This window comes from Phaethon lepturus, unplaced genomic scaffold (genome assembly GCF_000687285.1).
Source record: "Phaethon lepturus isolate BGI_N335 unplaced genomic scaffold, ASM68728v1 scaffold646, whole genome shotgun sequence".
NCBI lineage: Eukaryota > Metazoa > Chordata > Aves > Phaethontiformes > Phaethontidae > Phaethon > Phaethon lepturus.
The window spans coordinates 51,453-64,901 of NW_010543825.1; the positions used below are offsets into that span (position 1 = coordinate 51,453).

At 36.3% G+C, this 13,449-nt stretch overlaps 1 protein-coding gene across 1 annotated transcript in view; it reads left to right on the forward strand.

The window, feature by feature from the left end:
- TACR3 (tachykinin receptor 3) overlaps nt 1-13,210 on the forward strand; it is a 37,812-nt gene extending 24,602 nt beyond the window's left edge. The window contains exons 4-5 of the mRNA XM_010288445.1: nt 9,802-9,998; nt 12,895-13,210. Coding sequence (XP_010286747.1) covers nt 9,802-9,998; nt 12,895-13,210 — 513 coding nt within the window. The remainder of the gene's footprint in view (nt 1-9,801; nt 9,999-12,894) is intronic.
- Nucleotides 13,211-13,449: the final 239 nt, after the last annotated feature.

Below are 13,449 nucleotides of genomic sequence, written 5' to 3' on the forward strand. Positions count from 1 at the left end.
TGGGGAACTGTTTTCATTCCATGTTAAAAGAGACCAAAATTAACTACCCATAACCAAAATGTTTTTTTACAGAACTATTTTATGCACTTAGAACTTTCTTATCCTTTCTCCTTTTCAGGAATTTTTTTTCCAGGATTCTTCTTTTAATAATTTGCTCACATTTTGAACAAGTTTTCCTATTGTGGTAAAAAAAAAGTCAGACCTCCTGATCGTTTTCTGAACAGCATTAAAACAGTGAAATGTAATGAAATTATTGATTGATGATTCTGGAAGCTGCCCTGGTCTGCTGTCTGTCCACAACACCCAGCAGCAGTACTAGCTTCTACTCATTGTCTCAAGGTTTCCTAAAACTCAGCTATGAACTGTGAATGCATCACTCCACACTCATCCTCCATGCTTGAAGCAGCAACCAAGGCAGAGTAAAAGAACAGTAAACTCTAAAAATGTCTTTCTACTGTGCATAAACCTTGCATAGCATAAGTATTTACTGACAGACTGAGGCAAGTTTTCTGGTTAAAACTTTCTCATACAACAGCTGGCAGTAACTCCAGGACAGGGGCAGAGGTAACAGAGTGATTCTGCATGGTCAGTGAGTAGGCTTAGGATTGTGCACATAACATTTTTGTGATCCTTCTCCTCTGTATTTCTATATATCAGATTGCTTGTTGCAGAAAATTCACCTGAAATGTTAAGTCTAGTCACAGTCCTAGGGCAAAAATTTCTGTTTAGTAATGCCTCATGTTTTTAAGAATGGAATTACACTGGATTAAACAGACCAAATATTTCAACAAACCATTTCAATGTTAGTGAACTCAGTGTGCTTTTAAATGCATTGCTGAAGTGAAGCTTACACAGTCCTTAATAATAAAATCAAGATAGCTACTGGAAAGAAGTTAAAACCAAACCTGCCTCTCTCACAGTTTAAAATTTAGGCATGGAGATGGTGATCCCCATGGTTAAAACCACGGAGGTTTATTGTTTGTTTGTTTGAAGACAACCCTCCTTTCCTCTGTCTAGTTCCTCCCAAGTTCAAGTTTGGGATCTGACTCTCCAGACAGATAATATTAACATCCCACCTTCAGGACAAAGGATGTTCTTTAAGTTCTAAGCAAATTCTTTCATTACCATATAAAAAAAACCTTGAAAACCTCAAAAGGTCTTTTATGATCTCTGAATGTGTCTCATCTAATCTGCAAAGTTATCCCATTACATATACTAAAATGCAGCTGTGAATATAGCTCGCTCTATATATACATAGATAAGAGAGACCTCATAGGAAGCCCCTTCCTCATTGAGTCCCTGTAGGAAAGTCATGAACAAATTAATTTTAGCATGAGTTTTGAGTCTCTTGAGCTTTCTGGAATAGTGCCCAGCACTTGTGTGGTGAAAAGTCCAGGAAACCTGATACAGATCAGTTGTTCTGGAGGACCACAGTGCCAAAAGTTGTATATCCAGCAGAGCAGAACTGCAGTTCCAGTATTGCACTTCTACATTTTTACATTCATTAGATGTTGCTATTCATGTAACAACAAAACATAATTTCAGCATGTATTTTTCTGAGTTAAAGCAGAAGGCTATTTTACTAATTCCTTAGGACTTAGCATGACAGAACTCACTAAACTCCTGCTAAGAGGAAACCAGATGAAACAGCCCAGAGACATCGCAAATAGTGGCACAAGCTGAACTGCAGAGAACCTACAATATTCCAAATGTGCTTTTTAGAAGCAGGTGAAAATTATCACCTACACACAGAGGGGAGTGTGTGTTACATCTATTGATACCTTCACCTAACAAATTTAATCCTTTAACTCAAGTACTTCATGCTTTAAAAGTTTCTGTACTGCAACATTGTAAACAACCTATTCAAAGCACCTTTATGACATTACTCATTTTCTGGAGCAGATAGAAAGAGTTTCTTTGATTTCTACAGGCTTTGGAGCAGGTTTCCTAGGAAACAGTTTCAACCATTGTGGCATGGGTCAGTTTATACCTTATTCCACAGGAGTATCAAACCAGTGCAGTAACAGTGTGTTGACCATTATGGCCAAGGAGTGTGGATACTTTAAGACTTGAAGGAATGCTAAAATGTCTGTACAAAAGCAGAAATAACAGATGCTGTCAGGACAATGACACTCCTGATACTTTTCATCAAGATAACTGACCAGAGAATATACCGCCTTTTTACTCACCAAACATTTCCAAAATATTCTGAGAGTTACAAGTCTACTTCTCCTAATAAACTCATAACCTTGTACAGTCATTTGTGGAATAACAACAATAAACTAAGTGCATCAAATGCAAAATATAAACCTCAGGCATCACTGACATTAAGTTTCCTTTCAACCGAATTTAAATTAAAATGGGACTGGGGGAACATCATTAATTTTTTTGTTTTTTCTTAGGTGGTTACAAACACTTTTGCTTCGACCTCTGAAAGGAATGATGTTAATACCATTGCAAATGCATAATTATGATAGCAATAAAAGCATAGCTTTAACTGTGGATTTTTTTCTGAACATAATTTTGCCATGCATTTTAAACAAGTACAGTCCAGGAATAATTCATTTCATCTTCAGGCAACACAATTTTATTCCTATCAACAGAAAAAAGAAGAAAGAGGGTTTTCGAACTATATATTAAATAACCTGCATTCTTCCCCATGATGTTCCTGTGCCAAAATTATAGAGAAATATGGTAAACATTAAAACGGTTTCTAATTATATAAATCACTTACTTAATTCCCCCAAGTGAATAAACTGAAAATAAAACAATCCAAAAGACTGTAGGTTTTCTGTACAAAACGAGAGCCTGTGCTCCTATTTTGAAGATAACCAAAGGTACCCATCTCATTTTAGGTTCAAGAGGGCAATTTCCATTGATAGGAGCCCACATAAATGGGGATAGATATTTTAGCAGGGCTTGTTGCAATAGGACAAGGGGTAATGGTTTTAAACTAAAAGAGGGTAGATTTAGACTAGATATAAGGAAGAAATTTTTCACAGTGAGGGTGGTGAAACACTGGCACAGGTTGCCCAGAGAGGTGGTAGATGCCCCATCCCTGGAAACATTCAAGGTCAGGTGGGACGGGGCTCTGAGCAATCTGGTCCAGTGGAAAATGTCCCTGCTCACTGCAGGGGGTTTGGACTAGATGACCTTTGAAGGTCCCTTCCAACCCAAACTGTTCTATGATTCTATAAAGCAGAGCACATGTAGGGATACTTTTGCATAATTCATTGGCATAATTCAGCATAGTCTTATTTGTTTATTGCACTGTTCAATATAAGGTCTAGTTTCTGAGAGAAAAAATCACATGTCAATCCTTCTGAAGTCTTACATGGCAAATTCAACTGAGTCTTAAAATATTGGCAAGGTTCTGGGAGAACCTTCAATGAGTATAAAAGGTCCCAGAACATTTCCAGAATTGTGGCAGAAAGTGGACTTAAGAACCAACTACTCCTATTAGGAAAACAAAAGAATATATGATTATATGGTTTCCCCCACACCGAATCTCATCTCTGCTTGGAAGCAGGGAAGTTAAGTGTGCCCCATCACTCATTCCAGGTCATATCTATAGATAGGATCTATTGTAAAATAAGTGATGGTGTGAATTTTAAGTACAAAAGCACTAGATCAGCTTTTTCACTTTTTCAGTACTAGCTCTCAGGTGGATAACTGTATCCAGTAATGCCATAATAGCCACTCAGAGTAATTTTCTAAAGAACATAAACTTCATATGCTACTCCATGCTGAAGACCAAGGCAGTGTCACAAGGTCACTTTACTTGTCATCTAGGTTACTGAAACAAACTCTTCTAGTTCGAGCGGCTGACATCAGCATATTGCCTAATACCTGACAATCTCTTGTGAGAAACTGAGACAACTCTTTTAGATAAAGTAACATAAGACTTGTGACAACTTTTCCTCACAATCCCCAACCAGATGCTTGTCAAATCACGTCTCCTCAAGGAAAAAGCCTGAGCAAAAGATTTACCTCTTTTCTTCAATGGAAGAGATATTACTTGACATGTTGAGAGAATCTTAAAATCACTGTCAAAGTTGTGTTCCATGCAACGTTAGAAAAGCATCATTTAAAAATGGCAGTAGCTAAGGCCATTCATGAAAAATGTCAGAATTGCTTTGATTTGGTGGGGGGATCCCACATTTTAGCATTTGTAAGACAGCAATCTGATTCAAAGCTACTTCATACTAGAACAGAGTATCTTTTTCAACTTTACAGCTTAAATAACAAAGTGATTGTGAATCCTGTCTGCAACAAGGGATTATGCAAACTGAAATTAAAATTAGTTTCTTTATTTCAAGCATCTGAGAAAAAATGGATAGAAAATATAAGTCAGAAGAGTAAGATGATTTGTTGAGCACTGGAATTGACAAGTACCTTACCTGACTGAAAGACTTCCAAGCTCTTTGATTCTCTCCCCTTCTAAATATGCATCTCCTTCAGCTGTTAAGAGTCTATCCTTTCTATGGGCTAAAAGAGCACAAAAAATTCCTGAGCTTGTCAAAGTTATATGAAAACCCGCAGCACTTGCTATCTCAGAAAACAGTCCTCTCTCTGTACTAATACTAGTAGAGTTACCTTTGAATCTTAATTTTCTTGCAACAGATAGATAAATTACTCCAACTAAGCATTGTAGAGAAGCAAAAGACATAATGGTGTTCCCTTCTCTCTGATACTTAGTGTGTATGTTCCCAGAATTGGGAATTGGATTTATTGATTGCATCCTAACATGGGAGAAATACTTTGTTCAATGTTAGTTTGTTTTTTCACTTCTTCCAAAAGAGCACACGGTAGAAAGAGAAACACATGACTCCCAGAGATTATCTGTGAACTGTGTTTAAGTTGTCTCCACATAGACAAATTATATCCATGAGTGGCTAAAGACAGACATTCTTACACTGCATGGGTATTTGCTCTGCTTCTCATTTACATCTGCATAATGCCTAGGAGTAAAAGTTCTGAAACTAATGAAGTTACAGAGTGTGATATTGGTGCAAATGAAATCAGAAGCCAAATTCCTGATCTTGTAGAAGTAACAATATCAAAGATGAGTTAGAGGGGCAATAAGGAGCTGCAGAGCAGGTTGAAAAGGAAATGATTCCCCAGCCTAAGTCTTAGGTATTGATGGCAAGTCAATGCCTTGCAATGTGAATTGCTATAGCCCCCAGCATCAACTGAGTCTCTCAAAAAAGTGTATTTTATTCCTAATCTTTCAAGAGATGTTCTCAATCCTACATCTAAATCAGACTAATTCTCCTAGCTATTTTTCATGCAAAATAAAAACAGAAGGAAAAAAAAAGTATTTGCTGCTCTTTGCAAGTGTAGCAGAATCTGTTAGCTCCTTTTCATTTTTACTGCTTCAAATGTTTCACAACAAAAGCAAACCTGCTAACACCAATTCCCATGAACTTATGTCTGTTTTGTTCTTTTAAATACATTTTTTCTCATTATTTACCATTCATTAATGAAAGAATGTTTCTTAGGATTTAAAGGAATGGGCAAGACTACAAAGCACATAAATTAACTGTTTTATAGACATAGTTTTCTCAGGCATAGGCAGAAATACATCAATATCAGCAGAACTTGTTGATGAAAATCAAAATATAAAATACTTCCAACTGTAGTCTCAAGACTCACCTAAAGGTTGCACAACTGAGAGACTCACTACAACTAATTTTAACAAAAGTCCTGGAACAGAAATACATCCCTTTCCTCTGGCCATGCTGCCCACAATACACAAAGGAAGACTGAGCAGAACACCAGGGGAAAATGGTGCCACTTGGGCACAGGTTGGTGATGTTCATGCAATCACACATTTTGGTGAAATGGTGGCAGGAACAGAGCTAGACATTGAGCGCAATTGAATTCAGTAACTTTCTGGTTTGTTTGCTTTAGAAAAGTTTCCTAATGCACAAGAGCAAACCCTTATTAATGAATTCTATGCAACACAGAACAGAGGAGAATGCAATTGAAAAATGGTAATATGTGGGAAAAAAAAACCCACACACAAAAAAAAAACCAGAAAAGGGATATGAAAAATCCCTTTGTATTGGGGATATACTAACTTTGTATTGTCAGAGCCGCAGTCTAAGTACTCAAAAAAAACCCAACAAACCAACACATCGAGGCTCTCTTTTGTATTCTGCAGTTGAACTTGCAAAGTGTCATTGGAGATTTTTTAGTGAAGCATCACAGTATACTGGGAAAAGACAATCAGGTTTTTGCAGCAAATTCATACTTGTCCTGCTTCACTTATTTTCCCTGTGCCCTAATTAAGCTTAACAGTTTACTGGCAATCATTTGTCAGGATTTATACCAAGTAAAATCAAGGTGCCCTGGGTTTATAGACCTTGAAGGCAGTTTCTGTTCATAGTTATTGATATCATCGAGAAATGGAACTTAACACTGGAAAGACCAAGGGGATGGGTAAGAACCGCAGCCATAAACTGTAAGGTATGGCCTTGCACACTGTGCCTGCCTGTCTCTGAAAGAGGATAGGAAATTGGGAATAATCTCCCTCCTTTTCAGCTTCCTCTTACTCTTTGTTTTCTCCATTTCTGCCAACACATACTCATTCTTAGCTGATGAAAGGGCAGAATAATGATTTTTGATTCCTCTCATAACTTCTGTGATTGATTTCAAATGCAACTGTAATTGCCCTGTGTTTCAAACAATTTTATGCCACATAAATTGCAACATCTCACTTATCTTCTCCTTACGTAATATGTCAATGAGTGCATTGTACTATATAAGTACTCAAAAGAATGACAACTCAACCTTGACTTTTCTTAAACATCCCTTTTTTTTTTCCCCCTGAAAAAATTGGCACTTTTTTGTTCCAGGAAAACATACTTTACGCATTAGTATGAAAAACCCATTCCATGTCTCCCCCTAAACATGCATATGTTTATGTGTATGTTACCATTCACTTCAGTGAAACTCAGACTGATACAGCCCTGACAGGAAAATTTTTAGGTAATTTTTGCTATTTATGAAAAACAGCTGCAAACCTGAATGATTAAGAACGTCTCTCATTCCAGTGCCTTGTTACTTCACAAATTAAATCAAAAACTAATGGCCATCTAAAATCATCTTTTGCTTGTCTAGTTTAACTACTTGCTTCAGAAATTTATGCTTTCACAATGACGATGCCTTAATATTTAATAATGGTTTCCCAGACAGAAACAGCAAGAAGAAAATTTTATGCTGATTTCACTGCTTTTAAAGATGTCGTTTTGTTTTAAACAAAACAGTAACCTTGCAGGAAAATATGCAATTTTTGGGGGATGATTTGGCATTTTTCATTTAAAAACTTGTAAAAAAAAAAGAGTTAAAGTGCTTAAAATAAGAATCAAATGTCTTGAAATTGTGACAAAAGATTTTTAGTTGAGGATTTTCTTTGGGTCATACTGTAAATAATTATTTTGGGATTTCTGTTTCCCTGAAGAAAACCTGAAATACTACATTTGAGTTAAACTAAAACTTAATTCATTCTCTGTTAATTTTTTAATGTAGCAGTTGAAATCAAAGAGCTATTATTTGTACAGCCTGTGAAAGTTTAATAGCTTTGGGAGACCTTTAGGTAAATTCTTGAAGCACTTCTTGCCTTGCCCTTTGATGTAATACAGAAAACTGGCCAATAAGAATTTGGATGTCAGAAAAAAGACAACTTTTTTTTGAAAATGTTAACACAATTTAGTATGCCAATGTGGCAACTTGCACACTTACTGTGATTTCTAGCAGCTCTGGTGCATGAGTGACACAGTCTTCAACCGAATTGAACTACATTTATTGCTGGAAAGCTCCACTGTTTCAGTTCTTAAGCACTGTTAAGGTGCAATGTTCAGTATAAATATGGATTTGCCTGCTTACACTTTGAAAATTCGGACACAAAACTCAGGCCTCAAATCCTTCCATTTAATACCTATGATATTCCAATGATAAATAACTCGAGGAATAATTTCACATGCACAGCTGGTACTGCAAGACTTGCTAATTAAATATTGAGGCAAGTAATTAGGCTCCGAAGTGTTCTGAAATTACAGAAATCCTGAACAGTGTTGAAGTAATACTTATCATTCCTGGCAGGTATAAAAACACATCAACAAGCAAAGTGCACCTGTAAACCAGACAGAGAGCTTAAGTATTGTGGTGAAACTATGGAGTTAAGTCCTCTACCTGCACAACGTGTGCAAGGCACAGGTGTAAATCCCCAGCAGAATAGTGGAAGTTATGTCCAAAGCAGTAGAAAAGACACGCCACTTAATGACAGACAGTGATTTGACAACATATTTTTATGGTATCATTTCAGATATATAATTAAGTCCAGAAATGTCTATTCACATAGTCACAACCTCTTCCCTGCCCCCAAAAATATCTCATATACAGTCCTATATATATCTATACATGCCTATATATAGACATACAGCTGTACACTCACCAAAGGTGAAAGTGATGTGTTTTGGTGTGTTACCTTCCATAATACTGACCTTTCTTCTGCAATGATTTACAGTTAACTGATGAAAAGTGCTTTAGAAAAAGCAAATATTCATTATGTTGTAGTATGTGTGGACACATGCCCCTTTTGTATTTTTAAGTAATGATTGGTATATGTATCAGTAATAATGAGCATTCTCATAAGCAAAATGTTGTACAGTACAGTCCAGCAGGAAAGCTTGTAAACTGGTGCCAGGCACTAAGTGAAAAATGGCTTTATGTTTCCCGCGGGAAGATGTAATATCAGTCAAGGAGAGTGACATTTATATGACAGTGACATTTATATGTAAAATGATTTAATTACATTTACCAAAATTTTATAAAAATATCAATCTAATACATGTAGCTATGGGAAATTTCAGCTCTTTTTTTTTTTTTTCCTGGCAAAACTACAAACAGTAGGAAATGGCATCTTATACAGAGAAATGAAAGGAATTGTTGATAGCAATCCCTATTATTCCCTGGTATTCACAGTACAAATTAACAAAAGACCTCCCAGTACAGACCTATCATCTCTGGTTTCATTTTACCTAGAAAAGGTAAAAATCTGTAGTGTAAATGCATAACATATTGTGCTGAAAATGGTAGCAGGGCTAGTATTAACATAGCTGAAGAGGGAGACAGGAGTTAAAATTTTACATGACTTGCAACTTCTTGCATTTCAAGCACAAAACAGAGCTCCTCTTCTTTGTGATTAATGGAAACTATGGAAGCTAACAGATGTTACAATGCCTGCAGAAAACAACAAATAATGATCACCAGCCAAGGAAATTGTTAGCCTCTGAAATTAAACAGGATACTGCAGTTGCTCATTTCCTACAAGCTAGTGTTTACTCAAATCACATCTAATAATTGGAGACAAGGAATATACTTGCAGACCACAACAGAAAAAGACACCAGGGTCAATAAAGGTCAAAATGAGGTGTCCAAATAAAACACTCTGGAACCTTATTCCATGATTAGGTGTACAGAAAAAAGTAATATTTTAGATAGCCAAATACAAGTAAACAAGCACATTCCTTGGAAGAATCAATGCAAATAAAGTTAGAGAAGATTTTTATGTTATTTTCCTTAGGAAAAGAAGAACCTCCAGCCAAGAAAAAAAAAAAAATCAGAAATTTAGGAAAGTCAGATTAAAAGCAAATTTAAGTAAAGGCATAATCATCTTTCCTTTGACTAACTTTAATAATCAAATGCAAGAAAATTATTAATGGATGCTGAAATGCTATTCCAAATAAAAAAGGCTAATGTATATTATAAAATAGCATTATTACTTCCTTCTTTCAGGTCGTAAAAATGATGATTGTGGTTGTGCTGACATTTGCCATCTGCTGGCTGCCCTACCACATTTACTTCATAGTTACTGGGATCTATCAACAATTAAATCGGTGGAAATACATTCAGCAAATCTATTTGGCCAGCTTTTGGCTTGCCATGAGTTCTACAATGTACAATCCAATTATCTACTGCTGTCTTAATAAGAGGTAAGAGCTGGTTATGAAACAGTTGGTATGCATAACTTCAATGAGAATATAAATGGTTTAAATGGCATAAAAGACAAAGAATTTCCACTTAAATAATTTTCAGTCAGTGGGAAAGAAAATAAAACAAAACAAAACAACTTCCTTTAGGTTTGTACTTGAAATTAATCCCCAAAAAACAAATGCGCACTTCTAGTAAATATTTTGGTCTACTTGAAATTTCAGAGCAAAATCCAGTATTCAGAAACTAACCCTTCCCATTTCCATATGCAGCACTTAAGATCTAGAGCAGTTTAGTATTTTTTTGGCTTGCAAGACATTAAAATAAAGGAGTAAAGACACTCATTAGTGATATACAGTGCAATCTGTATGTTCACTAATTGTACCCACAAATCTGTTTTGCAGTGCTGGAAGGATATAATATAAAATGTGATTTACTGTGTATTATATACCTTACCATTAGATTTCTACCGAGCTCTGAAACAGGCTAATAAAACAAATATTTATATTCTCATTATTCTAATTATTAAATTACAGTATTGTTTGATAGCAACACACTATGCTCTGAATTTCAGAGGCACTGCACTTGTTGAGTCTGGTGAGATTTTACAGATATTTGGCAGTTTGAGACTACTGGATTGCAGAATGAACTCATGTTTTTCATTTCAGCATGTAGGACCAGGATTTAAACAACATCATCCTGGCCATCCTATTTTTCAGTATTTCTTCTAGTATTACTGCATAAAGACCACCAAGAACAATGAAGTAGTTCACAAATTCAGTCAGTATGAATCAGTATTGAATAAGTAATCTTAAATGTTATTTGAAATCTCTTTTGGATGGGCAGCCAGTGTCATGTTTAATTGCTGACAAGCTTTATACCAATTTTGTTAAATATTTATAAAACCTCAGTGAAGGTCATGCAATACCTGTCAAAAGGAGTCTAAAGGAAAATGAAGTGACCAAATCTTGCCAAGTTTTTATTGGTGTAAAAACACTGGAGTCTGCCTCCTTGTTGAAGATAGCTTATGGTGCTTAACATTCATAGTCTTTTAAAATGTCAAGGGAATGCCCGATTTCATACAGCCTTCCGACCCTTTTGAACATTTATAACTTTTTAAAGAAGAGGTAAAGTTTTAGTATGCCAGAAAAAAATCCTAATTCAAATGGCAAATTTCCCATTAATATCAACAGAAATCAGGGCATCCAGACACTGGGCATCCAATGTCTGCAAAAGAACCAGGCCTCAGATTTTTGCAACTACTACCATAAACCCTCTAAAACAGTGCATTCTCCAAAAACTTTTTACAGCAGAGTGAAAAAAGACATTATTCATAAAAAACTAGTATCTCTGATGCGGGTTATGTTGACACTTATGCACTGCAAAATTGAACATCTGGATTAAAGAATACAAATCAACAAAAAATTCATAATTTTGAGACATACTAAAGGTCACCTTGTTCAGAATTTAATGCAAGAATGAAATATTGGTGAAAGTTTTCTTATAATTAAGTTCCATATTGAAATCAAGAAGCCTGAACGTCTGCTTCCTTTTCATGCCGTAGGAAAATACAGCCTGTTGCTGGGAGTCAGATCAATTCATCCAGTATTTTTATCTCTGCTGGATCTAGTATCAGAGTTATACCACCTATCCCCAGCCTCATCTTCCAGGCTAATTAGGATATTCCTTACTTATCTAGATAAAAAGAGCATTATTTTAAGATGAAGAAAAAACATGCCTTGATGAGGAAGAGGACAGAAGGTGAGACAAAAAATAATACAGGCTAAAGATATTTAGGTTTTACAGTTTCTTTCGTTAAATCCATTTCCATCAGAGGTTGTTTCTATATTTTTCATAATGTGCCTGCATCTAAACAGAGGAATGCTGCATAGCAAGCTACCTGCTCATTTGTCATTATGTGACAGCTCTGTGGCAAACTTAAAAATTGAGGAGGAAAGAAAGTTATTCCTGTGAGATCAGTCAACTTTCACTGAAAACTTAATCTGAATTTTTATCTGTAATCATCACCGTGGCAGCTGAACCATTGCTCCAAAAAGCTTTTAGACACAATAAACAAGACAGCAAGAGAAGCAAGACAAGTGAGGAAGTCTGATAAGTTTTAGGTCTAGGTGAAAAGGTGTTCTTTTTCAGGTTGCACATAAATATACAGTGAATTCCTTTTCTAATATATTTCACTTCTATTCTGGAAATGCATACACACAAAAAGTAATAATAGTCTTTATAGTACATCTGCCTCTGAATTGAAATAAAAAAGTAACCCTGTATGAATATTGCAAGCACTAACGTGTTAAAGCCTCAAAATTCCTGTTTATACATTGTTCACATTCAGCGTTTAACTTTCCAGTATCTTCTTTAACTGTTACAAAAGATTCTCCAAATATTTTATATGAACAATTATTAGTCACTACATCATTCTCATTTAAGCATCTCTGTTAGAGAGAGAAATATAGAAGGGATATTGGAATCTGGGGTGATATTTTAGAGAAAAGAATGCTACAAAGTTTCTTGCTGACAGAAGATGAAAATATAGGTGCAGATTTCATCATAGGTCAAATCAAAACAATTTGTGCGAAGACAGTGCTGTGAAAGCTGGTTTTTGTTTACTTAGGCACAAGCAAAGGAAGGAAAATACCAATGTCAAAATGCAGGGAAAGTATATAGCAAATCAGAAACAGAAAGTAGCTGTTACCACTGTTTTTTTTTTTTAACCTTCTCAGACTTTAGTCGAGCAAACTCCCACTAACTTCACCACAAACAGGATTAGGGGCAAGATAATTAGCCAAGTCGGTGTCCTGTCAGCATGGTATATGTTTTCAGGTGAAGGTCTGTGGCTGGCTCTCGCAAGTACAGGCTTTCACCAAGCATCCTTCCTCCCAGGTTCCGAGCTGGCTTCAAGCGAGCTTTCCGCTGGTGCCCCTTCATTGAGGTGTCCAGCTATGATGAGCTAGAGCTCAAGGCAGCCAGGTTTCATCCTACCCGGCAAAGTAGCCTATACACTGTGTCCAGAATGGAGTCCAGCATGACAGTGGTGTTCGACGCTAATGATGGAGACAATACCCACGCCAGCCGTAAGAAAAGAGCAGCTCTGAGGGACGCAAGTTTCAATGTCTGTTCACGGCGGAATTCCAAGACCATCTCCACAGCCTCAAGTCTCATCAGTTCACTGCACACATCAGTGGGTGATTACTCGTAAGCATTTCATGGTGACAGTTCCTAGAAGGGCAGCACTGGACGACGCTCTCCTAACTTTGGGACTAGATATTCATACCACAGGAAAGCAAACATTATTCCACTGACAAATCCCAGCTATGAGTATTGTGAGACTTTTAGCCATCACTCTTCTGCTTCAGAGAAAGAAGACATATGTATGCATCAGTCCGAAAGCACAGTCGCACCTTATACACAGCAATGTTTGTAGGGATTATCTAAAAT